Below are 22989 nucleotides of genomic sequence, written 5' to 3'. Positions count from 1 at the left end.
ATATATGTCAAAAAATTGGACAACCTAGGTGAAATGGATAAATACCTAGAAACATACAATATTCCAAGACTCAATCTGGAAGAATCAGAAAACCTAAACAGACTGATTACAACAAATGAGATCAAAATAGTCATCAAAAAATTCCCCAAAAACAAAAGTCCTGGGCCAGATGGCTTCACAGGTGAATTTTATGAAACATTCAAAAAAGAACTAACTCCTATTCTTCTCAAGGTATTTCAAAATTTCAAGAGGAGGAAAGACTTCCAAGCTCCTTTTATGACGCAAGCATTATCCTCATTCCAAAACCAGGTAAAGACACTACATAAAAAGAAAACTGCCTGACCAAGCGGTGGCGCAGTGGATAGAGCGTCGGACTGGGATGCAGAGGACTCAGGTTCGAGACCCCGAGGTTGCCAGCTTGAGTGTGGGCTCATCTGGTTTGAGCAAAGGCCCACCAGTTTGAACCCAAGGTCTCTGGCTTAAGCAAGGGGTTACTCGGTCTGCCAAAGACCCACGGTCAAGGCACATATGAGAAAGCAATCAATGAACAACTAAGGTGTTGCAACGCGCAATGAAAAACTAATGATTGATGAATGGAGAGACAGGATCTCTCTCCGTTCCTGTCTGTCTGTCCCTGTCTATCCCTCTCTCTGACTCACTCTCTGTCTCTGTAAAAAAAAAAAAAAATAAAGAAAGAAAGAAAGAAAGAAAACTATAGACCAATATCCCTGATGAACACAGATGCTAAAATCTTCAACAAAATATTAGCAAACCGGTTCCAGCAATACATTAAAAAAGTCATACATCATGATCAAGTGGGATTTATTCCAGGGAGGCAAGGCTGGTACAATATTTGCAAATCAAACAATATGATATATCACTTAAACAAAAGGAAAGAGAAAAATCAAATAATTATATTAAAAAGATGCAGAAAAAGCATTTGATAAAACCCAGCACCCAGTTATGATCAAAACTCTCAGCAAAGTGGGAATACAAGGAACATACTTCAACATAATAAAGTCCATTTATGACAAACCAATAGCCAACATCATACTCAATTGACAAAAATTAAAAGCAATCCCTTTAAGATCAGGAACAAGGCAGGGGTGTCCCCTTTCACCACTCTTATTCAGCATAGTTCTGGAAGTCCTAGCCACAGCAATCAGACAAGAAGAAGAAATAAAAGGCATCCAAATTGGAAAAGAAGTAAAACTCTTATTATTTGCTGATAACATGATATTGTACATAGAAAACCCTAATGTCTCAGTCAAAAAACTACTAGACATGATAAATGAATTTGGCAAGGTGGCAGGATATAAAATTAATACTTAGAAATCAGTGGCATTTTTATACACCAACAATAAACTGTCTGAAAGAGAAATTAAGGAAACAATCACCTTTACTATTTCAACAGAAAAAATAAAGTAACTAGGAGTAAATTCAACCAAGGAGGTAAAAGACTTGTGCTCAGAAAATTATAAGGCACTGAAAAAAGAAATTAAGGAAGATCCAAACAAGTGAAGCATATACTGTGTTCTTGGATAGGAAGAATAAACATCATTAAAATGTCTATACTTACCCAAAGCAATCTATAGATTCAATGCAATTCCTATTAAAATACCAATGACATACTACAAAGATATAGAATATTCAAAAAAAAAAAAAAAAACCAAACCCCCCAAAAACATGAATAGCCTCAGCAATCTTGATAATGAAGAATAAAGTGGGAGGTATCACACTTCCTGACATCAAGTTATACTACAAGGTCATAGTAATTAAAACAGCTTGGTGCTGGCATAAGAACAGGCATACAGATCAATGGAACAGAACAGAGAACCCAGAAATAAACCCACACATTTATGGTCAATTGATATTTAACGAAGGAGGTAAGAGCATACAATGGAGCAAAGACAGTTTCTTTAATAAATAGTGTTGGGAAAATTGGATAGGTACATGCAAAAAAATTAGACTAGACCACCAACTTATACTATTCACAAAAATCCTCTCAAAATGGATAAAAGACTTAAATGTGAGTTGTGAAACTGTAAACATCTTGGAAGAAAACATAGATAGTAAACTCTCCAATATCTCCCACAGCAATATTTTTGCTGATATATCTCCACAGGCAAGTGAAATAAAGGACAAAATAAACAAATGGGACTATATCAAACTAAAAAGCTTTTGCACAGCAAAAGACATCATAAACAAAAGACAACCCACACAATGGGAGAACATATTCACCAATACGTCTGATAAAGGGTTAGTAACCAAAATTTATAAAGAACTGCTAAAACTCAACACCAAGAAGGAAAACAATCCAATTAAAAAATGGGCAAAGAACTGAATAGACACTTCTCCACAGAGGACATACAGATGGCCAATAGGCATATGAAAAAAATGTTCAATGTCATTAATCATTAGAAAAATGCAAATTAAACCACAATGAGATACCACCTCACACCTGTCAGAATGGCGCTCATTTACAAATCAACACACGATAGGTGCTGGCGAGGGTGTGGAGAAAAGGGAACCCTCTCACACTGCTGGTGGAAATGCAGACTGGTGCAGCCACTATGGAAAACAGTACGGAGTTTTCTCAAAAAATTAAAAATGGAGCTGCACTTTGACCCAGCTATCCTACTTTTAGGAATATATCCTAAGAATACCAAATCACTGATTCAAAAGAAGATATGCACTCTCATGTTTATTGCAGCATTGTTTACAATAGCCAAGATCTGGAAACAGCCTAGGTGTCTAATAGTGGACAAGTGGATTAAAAAGCTGTGGTAGTAATCACTTGCAGGAGGAGAGTGTGCTAAGATGGCAGCGGAGTAGGCGGATGCACAGACGCCCAGCTCTCACGACCAAACTGAAATACAAATCAATTTAGGAAAAATCAGCATGAAAAACCAACTCTGAACTGCAAGAACAGCTCTCAAAAACCAAGGAGCAAAGAAGAAGTCACAACAAACCTGGTAGGGAGCACCTGAATCTCCCCTTCTTACAGGAACGGGGGGGGGGGGTGAGCCTGAGAGCCCAGAGGGGATCTCACACAAGGGAAAAGAGCAGAGACTACTGTTCACAGCCACTTGCCTGGCGACGAGGGAGTGAGGTGTGTTGAAAAGACCAGCTTATCTCCCAAGTGGAAAGGAAAGAGAGAGGGACAGACTGTGAGGGGCTAAAGAATGAAGGAGACGACCTAAAAAAGCTGACTCATCCGTGCTGGAGGCGGCCATAGCTGGGGGAGGGACTGAACCTTTTACAAAACAGGGCTGAACTGCTTCTGGATCAGAGATCTACGGACATCTATCCAGCTCCAATCAGCGCAACAAGACACAGCTGAAAACAAGAAGTGGGGAGGAGGGGCAGTAACTCAGGTCTCCATGGAGATCTGAGATACACCTCCCCCTACTGAAGCTGAGAAAACACCCAGCCCCCAGAAAGATAAGTTGGCTAAAGAGGCCTTCAGAGTCTCAGGTTACACCCATCGCATTCCTGGATACAGTTTCAAGGAAGCCCCCTGCTGAGATCAGTAAACAAGACTATGACCTGTTAAGAAAACAAACAAATCAAGAGTTCAAAGCTGCCCAAATCCGAAAGTGGATTACAGATAACAGCTGATACCAACACAAGAAGACCTAGAAATAACACAACTGAAAACTGTAGGCAGACAACACCAAGCCTAGACTCAACCAACTCTATAAATAAAACACCCAAAAATAGACAATGAGAAGACAAAGAAGTGCAATCCAAATGAAACCACAAGAGACACCTTCAGGAGATGAACTGAGTGATATGGAAATAATCAAACTTCCAGATGCGAAGTTCAAAATAATGATTGCAAGGATGCTTAGGGATCTTAGAACAACAATGGATGGTCATTATGAACACCTAAATAAAGAAATAGCAAGTATAAAAAAGAATCAGTCGGAGATGACAAATACAATATCAGAAATAAAGACCACAATGGAAGGAATTAAAAACAGGATAGATAGAGCAGAGGATCGAATCAGCGAGTTGGAGGAGGACAACTGGAATGAAGGCATGAAAGCAGAGAAGAAAAGAGAAAAGAGACTCAAAAAGTCAGAGGAAACTCTTAGAGAGCTCTGTGACAACATGAAGAGAAATAACATCCGCTTCATAGGGGTTCCTGAAGAAGAAGAAAAAGAACAAGGGATAGAGACTTTGTTCAATCATATCATAGCTGAAAACTTCCCTAAATTAATGCAAGAGAAACTCTCACAAGTCCAAGAAGCACAGAGGACTCCATTAAAGAGAAACCCAAAGAAACCTACACCAAGACACATCATAATTAAAATACCAAAGCTAAGCGATAAAGAGAAAATATTAAAAGCTGCAAGAGAAAAAAAAGTTATCACCTACAAAGGAGCCCCCATAAGGATGACATCCGACTTCTCAACAGAAACACTTGAGGCCAGAAGGGAATGGCAAGAAATATTCAAAGTAATGCAGAACAAGAACCTACAACCAAGACTACTTTATCCAGCAAGGCTATCGTTTAAAATTGAAGGAGAAATAAAAAGCTTCCCAGACAAAAAACAACTCAAGGAATTCATTACAACCAAACCAATGCTGCAGGAAATGTTAAGGGGCCTGTTGTAAACAGATCAAAGTGGGAAAAGAATATAGCAAAAAAGGAATACACCTTTAAAGAAGAAAATGGCAATAAACAACTACATATCAATAATAACTTTAAATGTAAATGGGTTAAATGATCCAATCAAAAGACATAGGGTAGCTGCATGGATAAGAAAACAGGACCCATACATATGCTGTCTACAAGAGACACACCTTAGAACAAAAGATACACATAGATTGAAGGTAAAAGGATGGAAAAAAAACATTTCATGCAAATGGAAATGAAAAAAAAGCTGGGGTAGCAATACTTATATCAGACAAATTGGACTTTAAAACAAAGGATATAGTAAGAGATGAAGAAGGCCGCTACATAATGATAAAGGGAGTAATCCAACAGGAAGATATAACTATTATAAATATCTATGCACCTAATATAGGAGCACCCAAATATATAAAGCAGACTTTGATGGATTTAAAGGGCGAAATCAACAGCAATACTATAATAGTAGGGGATTTCAATACCCCACTAACATCACTAGATAGATCCTCAAGAAAGAAAATTAACAAAGAAACAGCAGACTTATTGGAAACACTAGATCAACTTGATTTAATAGATATCTTCAGAACCTTTCACCCTAAAGCAGCAGAATGCTGCTTTTCTTTTCAAGTGCTCATGGTACATTCTCTAGGATAGACCACATGTTAGGGCACAAAAGTGCTCTCAACAAATTTAAGAGGACTGAAATCATACCAAGCACTTTCGCCGATCACAACGGCATGAAACTAGAAATGAATCACAACAGAAAAGCTCAAAAATTCTCAAACACATGGAAACTAAATAGCAGGTTGTTAAATAATGAATGGATTAAGAATGAGATCAAAGAAGAAATAAAAAAATTCCTAGAAACGAATGACAATGAGCATACAACAACTCAAAATTTATGGGACACAGCGAAGGCAGTGCTGAGAGGGAAGTTCATAGCACTACAGGCACACTTTCAGAAGCTAGAAAAAGCTCAAATAAACAACTTAACCCTGCATCTAAAAGAATTAGAAAAAGAACAGCAAGTAAAGCCCAAATGTAGTAGAAGGAAGGAAATAATAAAGATCAGAGCGGAAATAAATGACATAGAGGCTAAAGAAACAATACAGAGGATAAATGAAACTAGGAGCTGGTTCTTTGAAAAGGTAAACAAGATTGATGAACCTTTAAGTAGACTCACCAAGAAAAAGAGAGAGAGGACTCAAATAAATAAAATTAGAAATGAGAGAGGAGAAATAACAACTGACACAACAGAAATACAAAATATTGTAACAAAATACTATGAAGAACTGTATGCCAAAAAACTAGACAACCTAGATGAAATGAACAAATTCCTTGAAACATACAATCTTCCAAAAATCAATCTGGAAGAATCAGAAAATCTAAACAGACCGATTACAACAAATGAGATAGAAACAGTTATCAAAAAACTCCCAACAAAGAAAAGTCTGGGGCCCGATGGCTTCACAAATGAATTCTACCAAATATTCAAAGAAGAACTAACTCCTATCCTTCTCAAACTATTTCAAAAAATTCAAGAGGAAGGAAGACTTCCAAGCTCCTTTTATGAGGCGAGCATAATTCTGATTCCAAAACCAGGCAAAGACAACACAAAGAAAGAAAATTATAGGCCAATATCTCTGATGAATATAGATGCTAAAATCCTCAACAAAATATTAGCAAACCGGATCCAACAATATATGGAAAAAATCATACACCATGATCAAGTGGGATTTATTCTGGGGAGGCAAGGCTGGTACAATATTTGTAAATCAATCAATGTGATTCATCACATAAACAAAAAGAAGGAGAAAAACCATATGATAATTTCAATAGATGCAGAAAAAGCATTTGATAAAATCTAGCACCCATTCATGATCAAAACTCTCAGCAAAGTGGGAATACAGGGAACATACCTCAACATGATAAAAGCCATCTATGAGAAACCCACAGCCAACATCATACTCAATGGGCAAAAATTAAAAGCAATACCCTTAAGATCAGGAACAAGGCAGGGGTGCCCCCTTTCACCACTCTTATTTAACATGGTCCTGGAAGTCCTAGCCACAGCAATCAGACAAGAAGAAGAAATAAAAGGCATTCAAGTTGGAAAAGAAGTAGTAAAACTATCATTATTTGCAGATGATATGATATTGTATATAGAAAACCCTAAAGTCTCAGTCAAAAAGCTTACTGGACCTGATAAATGAATTCAGCAAAGTGGCAGGATATAAAATCAATACTCAGAAATCAGAGGCATTTTTATACACCAACAATGAACAGTCAGAAAGAGAAATTAAGGAAACAATCCCCTTCACAATTACAACCAAAAAAATAAAGTACCTAGGAATAAACTTATCTAAGGAGACTAAAGACTTGTACTCGGAAAATTACAAAGCATTGATAAAAGAAATCAAGGAAGATACAAACAAGTGGAAGCATATACCGTGCTCATGGTTAGGAAGAATAAACATCATTAAAATGTCTATATTACCCAAAGCAATCTATAAATTCAATGCAATACCAATTAAAATACCAATGACATACTTCAAAGATATAGACCACATATTCCAAAAATTTATATGGAACCAAAAAAGAACACGAATAGCCTCAGCAATCTTAAAAAAAGAAGAATAAAGTGGGAGGTATCACACTTCCTGATATCAAGTTATATTACAAGGCCATTGTACTCAAAACAGCCTGGTACTGGCATAAGAACAGGCATATAGATCAATGGAACAGAACAGAGAACCCAGAAATAAACCCACAGTTCTATGGACAACTGATATTTGACAAAGGAGGTAAGGAACTACAATGGAGTAAAGACAGCCTCTTTAACAAATGGTGTTTGGAAAATTGGACAGCTACCTGCAAAAAAATGAAACTAGATCACCAGCTTATACCACTCACAAAAATAAACTCAAAATGGATAAAAGACTTACATGTAGGCCGTGAAACCATAAGCATCTTAGAAGAAAACATAGGCAGTAAGCTCTCCGACATCTCTCAGAGAAGTATATTTGCTGATTTATCTCCACGGGGAAGTGAAATAAAAGACAGGATAAACAAATGGGACTATATCAAACTAAAAAGCTTTTTTTTGCACAGCTAAAGACAACAAGAACAGAATAAAAAGACAAACTACACAATGGGAGAACATATTTGACAATACGTCTGATAAGAGGTTAATAACCAAAGTTTATAAAGAACTTGTAAATCTCAACACCAGGAAGACAATCCAATCAAAAAATGGACAAAAGAGATGAATAGACACTTCTCCAAAGAGGACATACAGATGGCCAATAGGCATATGAAAAAATGCTCAACATCACTAATCATTAGAGAAATGCAAATTAAAACCACAATGAGATATCACCTCACACCAGCCAGAATGGCGCTCATCAACAAAACAACACAGAATAAGTGCTGACGAGGATGTGGACAAAAGGGAACCCTCCTGCACTGCTGGTGGGAATGCAGACTGGTGCAGCCCCTGTGGAAAACAGTATGGAGATTCCTCAAAAAATTGAAAATTGAACTACTTTTTGACTCAGCTATCCCACTTTTAGGAATATACCCCAAGGACACCATAGAACGGCTCCAAAAGGAGAAATGCACCCCCATGTTTGTGGCAGCATTGTTCACAATAGCGAAGATCTGGAAACAGCCCAAGTGTCCGTCAGAGGACGAGTGGATTAAAAAGCTTTGGTACATATATACTATGGAATACTACTCAGTCATAAGAAATGATGACATCGGATCATTTATAATAACATGGATGGACCTTGATAACATTATACGGAGTGAAATAAGTAACTCAGAAAAAAACTAAGAACTATGTGAATCCATACATAGAAGGGACATAAAAATGAGACTGAGAGACATGAACAAGAATGTGATGGGAACAGGGGTGGGGTGGGGGGAGGGGGGATGGGGTGAAGAAGGAGAAAGGGGTTGGGGGAGGGGAGGGGCACAAAGAAAACCAGATAGAAGGTGACAGAAGACAATTTAACTTTGGGGGAGGCGTATACAGCACAATCAAATGTCAAAATAATCTAGAGATATTTTCTCTTAACATATGTACCCTGATTTATCAATGTCACTGCATTAAATTTAATAAATAAATTTTTTTAAAAAGCTGTAGTAAATATACATAATGGAATACTATGCAGCCATGAGAAAGAAGAAAATCTTGACTTTTAAGATGGCATGGATGGACTTGAAGATTATTATGTTAAGTGAAATAACCAGGAAGAAAAAGACAAATACCATATGATCTCACTTATATGTGGAATCTAATGAACAAAAGTGAACTGAGGAACGGAATAGAGGCAGAGGCAATGTCACAGGGAGTACAGGGACAACTGTCAGAGGGAAGGGTGATGAGGGGATGGGATCAGAGAAGGTGAAGGGATTAGTGAAATTATATATACATAACACATAGATACAGATAACAAGACAGCAAATCCCAAAGGGAAGGAGGGAGAGGTGGGCAATGGGGGACAAGGGGTGGTGGTGAGGGAATTATATTGAGTGGGGCACTTGAATTCATGTTAACACAATAAACTAAAATTAATTTTTAAAAAGCCATTCCTGTACATAACTCTGGGTCCCCTATGCATGTATATCTGATGAGTAGATAGCTAACAGTGGAACTGCATATATTTTATTTTCCAAAGTGGTTTAGTCTCCCTATGTTAAGGGATTTTATTATTATTAGTAGTAGTAGTATTTTTGCATACTGACCCTGTTTCCTGCAACAGAACTAACCACTCATTGATTTAACAAAAGGGAGATGGTGGCTAATCTTATCATGAGAGCCCCTTAGGAGTAGTGTTTGTTCTGGCTAGTGGGAAGAGGGGCCAGAGAGATTTGAATCCTGACAAGGATGAGATGTGACATTGCTACCTTTAAGATGGAGTGTCACATGAGAAGGAATGGGGACCTCAGACCTAAAGCTGCAAGGAACTGGGTTCTGTCAATAACTTGAAAGTGCCTGGTCGCAGATTTTTCCCCAAAGCCTCCAGATTACTGCCCAGTTCAGCTGACAACTTGGTTTCAGTCTGTGTGATGCTGAGCAGAGAACTTGGGCAAGCCCACTCAGACTTCTGATCTACAGAAGCATGAGATTATAAATGGGCATTGTTTTAAACCACAAGTTTGTGGTAAATTGTTATGCAGCAATAGGAAACTAATATATCTTCTCTTCTCTATTTTTCCAGCCTTTTGTCTCTCCAGGCTTCATTCTAGATATTTTTCCTAAATTGTCTTTCTTTAGTGTCTTTAGACCACTAATTCTTTCTTCAGTTTTATCTAATATGCTGTCAAACCCATCCATTAACATCATAATTAGACTATCTTACAGTTCTAGAATTTCTATTTCGTTTAAGTTTTCATCTTTCCACCAAATTTATTTCATCTTGCCTTTTACCATCCTGAATATAACACCATAGCTATTTTAAAGTTTGGATCCAAAATGCCACTTGCCCTGTAGATGTTTCTTTTCTTCTCTTCTCTTCTCTTCTTTTCTTTTCTTTTCCAAGTGAGAGGAGGGGAGATATAGATACAGACTCCTGCATGTGCCTCGACCGGGATCCACCTGGCAACCCTATCTGGGGCCATGCTTTCAACTGAGCTATTTCTTTCTATCTCTTTTTTAAAAGGTATTTTTCCAACGTTAAAAGTGGGGAGGCAGTCAGACAGACTCCAGCATGTGCCTGACCAAGATCCACCCAGCATGCTCATCAGGGGGCGATGCTGTCCAACTGGGGCTTTGCTCTGTTGAGGCCAGAGCCATTCTAGCGCCTGAGGTGGAGGCCATGGAGCCATCCTCAGTGCCCGGGACAACTTTGCTCCAATGGAGCCTTGGCTGTGGGAGGGGAACAGAGAAAAAGGAAGAAGGAAAAGGGGAAGGGTGGAGCAGATGGGCGCTTCTCCTGTATGCCCTGACCGGGAATCAAACCTGGAACTTCCACACACCGGATCAACACTCTAAAGCTGAGCCAACCGGCCAGGGCTGCAACTGAGCTATTTTTAGCACCTGAGATGGAGGCTCCAAGGAGCCATCCTCAGCACCTGGGCCGATGTGCTCAAACCAATCGAGCCATCGCTGCGGGAGAGGGAGAGAGAGAAAGAGAGAATGGGGATAAGGAGAGGTGGAGAAGCAGATGGTTGCTTCTCCTGTGTGCCCTGACTGGGAATCAAACCCGGGACATCCACATGCTGGGCTGACACTCTACCACTGAGCCAACTAGCAAGGACTATTCTTTTATTTGTTGTTTGTGCTATTGTCTAATCTCCTTGTCTGATTTTTTCTGATTGTGTGCTGGAGTTTGCAATTACAAAACTGCCATCTAGATATAATTTGATATGCAGTATGATGCTGTCTTCCTCCAGAAGGTACCTGGGGGTGATAGTAACTTGGGTTCACCTCAAGTTCAAGTTCAGCAAATGAGATGATTTGCAGCTGAGTGGCAGTACCTGCAAGGGCCTCTTTCTTTCTGGTTCATTCTTACTGCTAGAATGCAGCACTCTACCTGTCCCAATTCAAAGCAAAGGAGGTTGACTAATCCTCTTTAGAGGACCCTACACTCAAATCCTGTTTCCAAGCCACAAGGCAGTCCAAAGCACTACTCAATATCTTAGTTGCCCACTCCTGAATTTTCAAATGCTCTCTAGGTAAAGACAGTCCCAAATCCTGGGTTCCCCTCTTTAGGTTTTTGTCCTTTCATGAATCCTAGACTAATGATTCTTCACTCACCTATGTACTCTCTAGGGGCAAATGTTGAACACAGAGGTGAGGGTAAAAATGTTGGGAGCTGACTGGCACAACTGGTTCATAGACACACTTTTTTTTTTTTTCATTTTTCCGAAGCTGGAAACGGGGAGGCAGTCAGACAGACTCCTGCATGCGCCCGACCGGGATCCACCCGGCATGCCCATCAGGGGGCGATGTTCTGCCCCTCTGGGGCATCGCTCTGTTGCATCCAGAGCCATTCTAGCACCTGAGGCAGAGGCCACAGAGCCATCCCCAGCGCCCGGGCCATCTTTGCTCCAATGGAGCCTTGGCTGCGGGAGGGGAAGAGAGAGACAGAGAGGAAGGAGAGGGGGAGGGGTGGAGAAGCAGATGGGCGCCTCTCCTGTGTGCCCTGGCCGGGAATCGAACCCGGGACTCCTGCATGCCAGGCCAACACTCTACCACTGAGCCAACCGACCAGGGCCGACACACTTTTAATTAACACCCCTATTTCTAGCCACCTGTTTCACTTCCATTTTCTGTATTTGTCACCTCTCTACCCATAGACTCTTTGGGGTTCTACTATAGATGGTTCTCTTCCTTGTTGCAAATGTCTCAACACTTATTCTCACTTTCTCTGCTCTGCTTTGTCTGTATCAAGTTTCCAATTACTTCTTATATTTCAGAAAACTGTTAAAAGCTCTCATCCACTGATTACTGATCTCTTGTTCTCTTTTGTTTAGGTGTGTGATCCACTATCTTAAATCAGAAGTTCCAAACCACTCATTTTAGAGGTGAAACTACTAAGGCCCATTGAGACACATGAAGTGTTAAGGTCATAGAAAACTACTGCTCTGAGGATCAGAGCTGGGTTTAGAGCTCATGTCCCTGAATCACAGCCTTTCTCTGCCTGATCCCATACATCTTCTTTATCACAGAAATTAAATTATAGACATTATGTTTATATTAATAAAGAAAATAAAACAGTGTAAGAAGAGGCCAACATTCCTGCTTATACAGAACTAGAAAAAAAGCAAAAAGAATTAAGAGCTAAACTAACCATTTCATATTAAGATTTCCTTTCTTTTATTTTAAAGAAGTTTTTTAAAAATATTTTATTTATTCATTTTAGAGAGGAGAGAGAGAGAGAGAGAGAAAGAGAGAGAGAGAAGGGGTAGGAGCAGGAAGCATCAACTCCTATATGTGCCTTGACCAGGCAAGCCCGGAGTTTTGAACCAGGAACCTCAGCATTCCAGGTTGTCATTTCATCCACTGTGCCACCACAGGTCAGGCCATATTAAGGTTTTAACAGTCACTTCTAAGTGCTGTCAGATCTAAGATTAAACAACTTTAAAGGAAAAAAAAAAAAAAGAAAATAAAAAAAGCTCAACACTTCATAGAACTGTTTCCTAAAATAATCTTTATTATACTGGCTGAACAACTTGAGATTTTAGAAGGCAAAGAAAAACTGAGTATATATGAGAGAAATGTACACATATTTTGCCCCACTAGAGCTGTAAAATCTTGGAATTACTTAATTTTACTGTACGACTTGCTGATATTTATGACTACTTCAAAATGATAAACATTTTAAAACTTATTTCCTAATTAATTTTACTAACATTTGTAATGAACAAAAACTAGGAGACAATAAATCAAAGATAATTATTAAAACAATTCAAAATTAGGAGTGAAACATTTTATTCTAATTCCAGCTCTTCTATTCAATCCTGTACCAGTACCTGCACTTTGGTTTACCTGAAGACCTATCCTTACGTCTTTATAAAGCTATGGTTTAAATAGATGTTTTGTAAACAAGTACGATTGCTATTATATTTCTCAAACATGTGAAAACCCACTTGCCCCTGTATTGCTTTCCTATTGCTTCTATAATTGATTACCACAAATTTACTGGTTTTAAACATACATTCCTGTACAGCTCTGAGATGTAAGTGTGTGTGTGCAGGCACACACATCAGTCAAGCATTTGGTTCAAGCTGAGAAGAGACCCTATTCCAAGCGTGAGGTGAGATCCCCTGGGGAACATTTCATAGATGATCTAAGTTTTGAAAGACCATGGATACTATCTGAGCAGACCCAGGGGATTTCAGAGGAGAATCCAACCAGCAAACACAGTGGGACACAGGTGATGGACGTTGCAGAGAATTTGCCATATCTGCAGGGAAAGGATCACTAAAGAGAAAAGGTTATCTGGAAGGTACGGTTTGACAACAAGGACACTCAAGCCCTTCTGTCAGATGGGGAAGAAAGGAGTTTTACTGGCACCAGGGTTTCGTGCTCAATCCAAATAGCAGGACAAGGTAATAAACCTCCTTCTTGCACAATGTACAGTTTTCTTATGAGGAATGTACAGCATAATTCTAATATCCAAGATGCTATGCAAAATAGAGCCAGGGAAAAATCCTCAGAAGACATGTGGCGGGGGGGGGGGGGGATAGTATTAAGGGAAAGGCTTCTCTCCTGTCAATCCAAGGACACCACACTCAGCACCAGCACTGCTGCAGCTCAGCAGGCCCACAAAGCCTAAAGCCTGGAAGGCAAGCAATGAGCAGTCAACCAGCACCCCACAGGCCAGCTCTGGCTCTGGGAGAAAGTAGCAATAAAGTAATGATGGAGACCAGATCTCAAACCATCTAATGTCCAACTTCTGTGATGGTACTTCAGCTAAAACCAAAAGATGAAACATCCCAGGAGTCTAAGAATAACTTTCATAATTGTACAAATACTCTAAAAGGAAATATCAATAATTTGAATCAAGTAGCCCTTTTTCCATGTATCCAGTAAAGTAAGCCAAACAAAAATGTTTTTATCTGGTAACGAATAAGTGGCTTAGGTTACAAAGTTAAGTGAATTAATGACATCAAAGACCGTGACTGGGCCCTGGCCAGTTGGCTCAGTGGTAGAGTGTCGGTCTGGTGTGCAGAAGTCTCGGGTTCAATTCCTGGCCAGGGCACACAGGAGAGGCGCCCATCTGCTTCTCCACCCCTCCCCCTCTCCTTCCTCTCTGTCTCTCTCTTCCCCTCCCGCAGCTAAGGCTCTACTGGAGCAAAGATGGCCCGGGTGCTGGGGATGGCTCTGTGGCCTCTGCCTCAGGTGCTAGAGTGGCTCTGGTCGCAACAGAGCGACGCCCAGGATGGGCAGAGCATCGCCCCCTGGTGGGCGTGCCGGGTGGATCCCGGTGGGGCGCATGCGGGAGTCGGTCTGACTGTCTCTCCCCGTTTCCAGCTTCAGAAAAATACAAAAAAATACACACACACACACAAAAAACCCGTGACTGTTAGCTGTGCATGGGCTCATGAAGAGCTGCCTTAACTGATTCAAAATAATGGCTTCTTTCTTGGCAGAAAAGAGCAAAAACAGTTTTTGAACTTTTCTTAGAACCAAAACTCAAGTCATGGAAATTGGGATTTCAAAAAGATAAGATCTAGGATGGTGTTAAAATTGTAGTTTCTATATACCTCTTTCTTCCTATCTTTCTGTATGTGAGATGAAAGCTTTTCCTGAAAATACTAATAAAACTGTCATAAAATCATTTGAGTAATATCATTGAGTAAAATATTAAGTTAAGTGAAATTGCTGTTAAGATTCTATCAATGTATAACTTAAGCTGCTAAATTGCAACATATTTTATGCATAATATATAACATGAATATATATTTAATATTATAGTATTAAAAGTTAACTATCCATTAAAAATAAACAGCCTTAGTTTAAGGCACTTTCCAGTTTACTATTTTAAAAAATAATATTTATGGCCCTGCAGGAGCCTTAGCTGTGGGAGGGGAAGAGAGAGACAGAGAGGAAGGAGATGGGGAGGGGTGGAGAAGCAGATGGGCGCCTCTCCTGTGTGCCCTGGCCGGGAATTGAACCCGGGACTTCTGAACGCCAGGCCGACGCTCTACCACTGAGCCAACCGGCCAGGGTCACTTAGCATGTTTTTGAGGATCATTCACACTGCAGCACGCATCAGTGCTCATTACTTTTTATGAATAATATTGCATGTGTGTATATTACACAACTTGTGTATCCATTCATCCATTGATGAACATTTGGGCGATTTCCACCTTTTGGCTATTGCAAAGAGTGCTGCTATAAACATTGTGTTCAAGTCTTCATTTGAGCATCTGTTTTTAATTCTTTGGATATTTATCCAGGAGTATTTAATAGGTCACATGGTAATTCTATGTTTAATTCATCAAGGAACCTCAAAATATTTTCCACGAGTGGCTGAACCATTTTACATTCTCACCAGCAATGTACAGGGTTCTAATTTCTTGCCAACATTTGTTATTTTCAGTTTTGATTATAGTCATCCTAATGGGTATGAAGTGGTATCTCACTGTGGTTTTGATTTACATTTCCCAAACGACTAATGCTGAGCATCTTTTCAAGTGCTTACTGACTATTTGTATATCTTCTTTGGGGAAAGGTCTATTCAAATCCTTTGCCTGTTTTTTAAAATTGTATTTTTCTTTATGTTGTCAAGTTGTAAAAGTTCTTTACATATTCTATACTAGATTCTTATCAGATATATTACTTGTAAATATTCTCCCATTTTATAGGTTGTTTTCTCACTACTTTTTAGTATCCTTTGATATACAATTTGATAAAGTCTATTTTTTTCTTTTACTGTTCATGTTTTCAGTGTCATTTCTAAAATCCAAAGTCATGAAGTTTTTCCATATGTTTTCTTCTAAGAGTTTTATAGTTTTAGCTCTCATATTTAGGTCATTGATTCATTTTGAGTTTGCTTTTTACATAATGTGAGGCAGGAGTCCAGCTTCATTCTTTTGCATGTGCAGTCAGTTGTCCCAGCACCATTTCTTGAAGTGAATGTTCTATCTCCAGTGAATAATCTCAGGACCAGTTTAGAAAATTGGGCCATAGATATATGAGTTTATTTCTGTATTCTCAGTTTTTAAATTTTTAAAAAAATTCTTAAGTTTCCATCCTATTATTAAACCACTGCTTTTACCAGAGAAGGTTTAGTTTATAATGGCATATTAGGAACTTTTATTTCAAAACTAGAATTTTTAAATGAAAAATACACATTCATAATGAACATCCATATTTTAAACATTCTTTAAAAGATAAAGATGAGAAGTAACATATACAAAATGAAAATCAAAACCAATCTCTGGCCTGACCAAGTGGTGGCACAGTGGATAGAGCATCGGACTGGGATGCGGAAGGACCCAGGTTCGAGACCCCGAGGTCGCCAGCTTGAGCGTGGGCTCATCTGGTTTGAGCAAAAGCTCACCAGCTTGGACCCAAGGTCGCTGGCTTGAGCAAGGGGTTACTCAGTCTGCTGCAGCCCCACGGTCAAGGTACATATGAGAAAGCAATCAATGAACAACTAATGTGTCAAAACGAAAAGCTGATGATTGATGCTTCTCATCTCTCTCCGTTCCAGTCTGTCTGGCCCTATCTATCCCTCTCTCTGAGTCTCTCACTGTCACTGTAAAACAACAACAACAAAAAAAACAACAATCTCTGCAAAACAGTATTTTATAAATAGCGTGTGATATTATTATTGAAATCATGTATAACAAAGTCATTAATTTTAACTGCCTACCCTTTATACAGCCTTCTGTTTTACAATGAATTATGAACTTCTAGTCAGTCTCTTAACATGAGTACTTCATTAAATGTCCTTGATACCAGTCTTACGGAATTACCTGTGTCAAATTACCTTCCAATTCCAAATAAGAGATGGACTTTAAATCAAAAGAATGTTTTATCATCTAGAACTTTTTATTTATATCAAAGTGTCCTAATAGGAACCATCCACATTAACTTTATAATTCCTCTTGGCACACTGGATTTAAGTGCCAATATGGCATGCTGTCATTTAGAAGTTAAGATCACTACTATTTTAGACATAAATTGGACATTCCTTTCCAATTGCCCCTTTTCCTGCATTAGTTTGCCCGGGAAGCTCTGACTGCCATGTCCTCTTCCTCTTAACTCACAGGGGTTCCAGCTACTTATGCCAAAGTAAACAACTGACTTCCCTGATCACATGTCTCTACAATAGAGGATTAGTTACAAACGCTAGTGAAGATTCTCCAAACTCAGTGTCTGTAAGGAAAATAAACTGCCCTACCACAATATCCAAGAACTCTCTTTCATCTCGTACGCCCTGCTACCAGCTGGAAACACTGAGTGTTTAGTTTCATTACAGTTTCTTTAGATACAAAGACAATTTTGTTTTTATTGACCAAAAAAGAGAAAAAGTTTTGCCCAGAAAACTAAGGAATAAGAAGTTTGGGAAGTTCTGTAACAGTAGTCCAGAAAACATGTGAAAAACTTTACCTTTAGCTGGCCAGTGATGTCGCAGCAGCTGACTGTCTTACCATGCAAGAGACTAAGGTTCAGGGTCAGACCAACGGTTCTGACGTCCTGGGCTGGACACATAGTTGAAGTGAGACACCAAGGAAGAGACGGCCAGCCCAAGCCCTCAAACAGCATCCCTTCCTGGTTAATCCATGGGGTGATAATGACACTGACTGGCCTCATCCTGCCAATGAAGGGCAAGGAACTGCAATGATGGTGCCTAGAAATGAATAGGAGTGATTGGGAATAAAAGGGGGAGGGGGAAAGGTGGCCAGGATGAAGAAATGAATAAAACTCCAAATTTCTGTTACAACTCACTGTCATACCTATTACTCTAATATCATAATGATAGGGGTAATGGAAAAGATAAAAAAAAAGAAACAAAGGATAAAAGAAAAATTACTACCTATTTAATTTATGCAGCATTCTAAGAATTTGGGTTTGTATCCTACCATCTATCTGACTACATATAACTAGAGCAAGAGATTAATTCAATTTAGGTCATAAACCTACAGCAAAGAAAAGAGTATGTGCATCATCAGTTTTTCTAAATTCTGATGATTTAATTTTATTTCATTTTAATTACAAAAACAACTCAATCCACGCTATTGAAACAGATCGTACTTACCAAACAATTCCTTGGGCTCCAGAGCCAATTGGTTTCAATTGCTGGTAACGCTTTAGGACAGTGAAAGTTGAGTCTGCCACTTGCACACTGTAAAACTGACTATCACATTTACTGTCACACATGATGCAGTGTCATGTAATATTCCAAAGGCTGTACAGTCGTCAGATTCCTTAAAAGAAAAACAGAATGAATATGCATTCTTACTGAAATTATACATAGCTAGCTTAATAGTGTTTCAAATTTATTGGTATATAAGACAACATGGCTGTAAGTTCATAAACTCAGATTGACCAAGATCTGAACTTAAGCAACACACAAAAAATGCAATGGTACAGAACTATTATGAAAGAAAGAAAATATGAGGTTCTATATTACCTCATTTTATAGGACTGGATTAGAAAATAATCCCTTTTGGAGAAAAGAAACTACGTTATTTTAGCCATGAATAAACTATGTCATTCTATGATTCTCATTAGCTTGCTTCTTGTGGGACCAGCTTAGAAGAAGCTATCTCAACCAGAGGAGGCACTGTTTCAAATAATCACATCTATGATTCCTGCAAAAAAAACAAATGGACCAGTCTTCTTTTAAGTCCACAAATGCAGGTTAAAGTGATGATCCCACAAGCAAGTCCTTTGTTAAAGTGATGGAAAAGAGAAAAGTTCAAGAACAATGGGTTGTCGAAGGCCGGGTGATGCAGATGTGCCTGGTGCTCATGGTCACATTCCTAGCTGATGAGAGTAGTCCTGGACCCACACATGTCCCCACACCCCATATCACTAGTGGGCAATCAATAACATGGATGCCACAATGTTCATTCATGAAATATGAGCATAACCTGGCAGCCTTGGAGTGGCTGTCCCAGGTTTTGGGCAGAAGCTGGGATGTCTACTCTGCAGGAGTCCACATGACTTTACACAGAAACTCATCAGGCAGATACACTTACTTACATGGTTTCCTGGCTCTTGTTTAACAATGTTTACTGAGAAGCCAGCAAGCTCTTTAGGTTTGTCTTTTTAAAAACAATAAAAAGCCAGTGCCAAGGTTGTGAGTTCAACCCCCAATCAGGGTATAAACAAGAAGAAACCAATGAAAATGAATGCATAAATAAATGGAACAAATGAATGTTTCTCCCCCTCTCTAAAAAGATTAAAATGCCCCAAATTAAATCAAATATGTAAACATTCTATACTGTTTAAAAACACAGAATTTAAATTTTATTCTATACCACCAGCAAATTCCTGCCTGTTTGTTCTATCATCTAATATTTACTGTCTACCTCCTGAATATTTTTCAGTGGCGATTTAGATCTCAACATAATAATGTCTAGAATTTCCATTAAATATGGAAATAAAATGGTAAAAAAACAAGCCTAAACAAAGAATTTAAATCAAATGACTAGTTTCTCCAACTGACCATTGCTTTATGCTTTTTACTGGTATCAGGACAGTGGCTGTGGCACTACCATCAGTAACATCAGCCACTGCTCTCTGAGAGCTATGTACCCTGCCAAGGCGTGCCTCAGGGAAGCCAGCACAGCACAAGGTGAACTATCACACCGCTCATGACACCACAGTGGGATGACCCTCCCCATGTTATACTACACTAGATGGCTGACCAAGTCATACTGTTGTGAGGAGAGGACCTGATGCTCCAGGAGGGCGGGGGCAGGTCTATCTTGTTTACCCTGGCATTACACAACCACAGAACAGAAGGACAGGGAGAGCCTGGCCCCTGTGACAATGGGGGCCTTCAACAGACCTTTGTTGATTTAACCTGTAATACAGCATCTAATGATTCCCTTACAGTGCTGCTACATTCTATTGACATCTGAAAGAACATCCTGATCTAAAAATTAATTTATTTAGGGACAATTCTACTTAATATTTAGGGGGTGCCTTTGTACTAAGAGAGGAAAAGTCAGGCCCCCAACCCCTCCTCCCTGAGGAGGAAGAAATAAGAAGAATGCAAGGGAGAAGAGCCTGCAGGGACAACTGAGTCAGCTAGTCATAGTTTACTTTCTATAGTTCTCTGGAAGGACTGGTGCCACTTGCAACACAGAGCAAAGAAGATAGAACTTATCTGAAAACCATTCCTCTTTTTTCTCTTAAAAGCCTTTAAGAGACAATGTTTACATACCTTAATTAAAAATTCCAAGACTTCAAAGCAGCTCTACTAGGAAAGGAGACCACAACTGGAAGAAGCCTACAAGCCATACAGAGAATAATGGGAAGGCAGAGAAACATAAGTCATATGCTTCAACAAGACAAATCCCCAGAAAAAGTCTTGAATGAAAGGAAAGTAATCAAATTACCAGGTGCAGAGTATAAAATGATGATTGTTAGGATGCTTAAGGTTGTCAAAGCTACAATGGATGGACTTAATGAACAGCTCAATAAAGAAATTGTAAGCATCAAAAATGACATGGAAATCATAAAGAAGAACCAGACAGAAATGACAAACACAATATCAGAAATGAAGACTATACTAGAAGCAATTAAAAGCAGGCTGGATGAAGCAAAGGATTGAATCAGCAACTTAGAAAACAAGATAAGCGAAGCACAGAAGCAGAACAGCAAAAAGAAAAGAGGATCATAAAGTCTGAGGAAACTTTAAGACAGTTCTGTGACAACATGAAGAGAAACAATATCTGCATAATAGGGGTGCCTGAAGGAGAATAGAAAGAGCAAGGACTAGAGAAATTCTTTGAAGAAATTATAGCTGAAAAATTCCCTAAATTGATTCAGGAAAGAGTCACACAGGTTCAAGAAGTAGAGAGAACCCCATTAAAGAAGACCCCGAAGAGACTCACACCAAGACATATCATAATCAAAATCCCAAAGCTAAGAGATATAAAAGAATATTAAAAGCTGTAAGAGAAAAACAGTCAATCACCTACAAAGGAACCACAATAAGGATGACATCCGATTTCTCAACAGAAACACTTGAGGCCAGAAGGGATTGGCAAGAAATATTCAAAGTAATTCAGAACAAGAACCTACAACCAAGACTTCTTTATCCAACAAGACTATTGTTTAAAACTGTAGGAGAAATAAAGAGCTTTCTAGAAAAATAAAAACTCAAGGAATTCATCACAACCAAACCAGTGCTGCAAGAAATGTTAAGGGTCCTGCTGAAGACAGTACAAAGTGAGAGGGGGAAAAAAAAGGAAAAAAATATATATAGTAAAAGAGAAATGTAGATTTAAAGAAAAAAAATGGCAATAAACAGCTACATATCAATAATAACTTTAAATGTAAATGGATTAAATGCTCCAATCAAAAGATATAGGGTAGTTCAATGGATAAGAAAACAGTACCCATATATATGCTATCTACAAGAGACACATCTCAAAACAAAAGATACACATAGACTAAAGGTAAAAGGATGGAAAATATATTTCATGCAAATGGAAATGAAAAAAAGCTGGGGTAGCAATACTTCTATCAGACAAAATGGACTTTAAAACAAAGGCTATAGTAAGAGATAAAGAAGGTCACTACATAATGATAAAGGGAGCAATTCAACAGGAAGATATAACCATTATAAATATCTATGCGCCAAATATAGGAGCACCTAAATATATAAAGCAGACTTTAATAGATATAAAGGGCGAGATCAACAGCAATACTGTAATAGTAGGGGATTTCAATACCCCGTTAACATCACTAGATAGATACTCAAGAAAGAAAATTAGCCTGACCAGGCAGTGGCGCAGTGGATAAAGCGTCGGACTGGGATGCAGAGGACCCCGAGGTCGCCAGCTTGAGCACAGGCTCATCTGGTTTGAGCAAAAGCTCACCAGCTTGAACCCAAGGTCGCTGGCTCCAGCAAGGGGTTACCCGGTCTGCTGAAGGCCCGCGGTCAAGGCACGTATGAGAAAGCAATCAATGAACAACTAAGGTGTTGCAACGCGCAATGAAAAACTAATGACTGATGAACGGAGAGACAGAATCTCTCTCCGTTCCTGTTTGTCCCTGTCTGTCCCTCCTCTGATTCACTCTGTCTCTGTAAAAAAAATAATAAATAAATAAATAAAAATAAAAATAAAAGAAAGAAAATTAACAAAGAAACAGCAGAATTATGGGCACACTAGATCAACTGGATTTAATAGATACCTTCAGAACCTTTCACCCTAAAGCAGCAGATATACATTCTTTTCAAGTGTTCATCGTACATTCTCTAGGATAGACCACATGCTAGGGCACAAAAGCGGTCTCAACAAATTTAAGAAGATTGAAATCATATCAAGCATTTTCTCTGATCACACCGGCATGAAACTAGAAATCAACCACAACAGAAAAAATAAAAAAAACACATGGAAACTAATAAATAGCATGATATTAAATACTGAATGGGTTAACAATGGATCAAAGAAGAAATTAAAAATTTCCTAGAAATGAATGATAATGAGCATACAACAACTCAAAATTCATGGTACACAGCAAAAGCAGTACTGAGAGGGAAGTTCATAGCACTACAGGCATACCTTAAAAGGCTAGAAAAAGCTCAAATAAACAACCCAACCCTGCATCTAAAAGAACTAGAAAAAGAACAGCAAGTAAAGCCCAGAGGTAGTAGAAGGAAGGAAGTAATAAAGATCAGACCAGAAATAAATGACATAGA

The 22989-nt window shown here is 38.8% G+C and overlaps 1 protein-coding gene across 9 annotated transcripts in view; it reads right to left on the bottom strand.

The window, feature by feature from the left end:
- The window catches only part of MAPK9 (mitogen-activated protein kinase 9), a 93445-nt gene that overhangs the window by 53660 nt on the left and 16796 nt on the right, over window positions 1-22989 (bottom strand). For 6 of the 9 annotated variants that reach the window (XM_066272449.1, XM_066272448.1, XM_066272445.1 and 3 more), the window contains one exon: window positions 18364-18532. The exons of 1 other annotated variant lie outside the window; for it this stretch is intronic. In XM_066272449.1, the coding sequence (XP_066128546.1) occupies window positions 18364-18485 (122 nt within the window). In that variant the 5' untranslated portion in view covers window positions 18486-18532. Of the gene's footprint in view, window positions 1-17714; window positions 17956-18363; window positions 18533-22989 lie in introns of those variants that run through there. 2 more of the 9 variants (XM_066272451.1, XM_066272452.1) reach the window with 2 other exon arrangements.

Source organism: Saccopteryx bilineata, chromosome 4, assembly GCF_036850765.1.
Source record: "Saccopteryx bilineata isolate mSacBil1 chromosome 4, mSacBil1_pri_phased_curated, whole genome shotgun sequence".
NCBI lineage: Eukaryota > Metazoa > Chordata > Mammalia > Chiroptera > Emballonuridae > Saccopteryx > Saccopteryx bilineata.
Note: the sequence above shows the minus strand (reverse complement) of the source record. Positions and strands in the feature narration are given on the sequence as shown.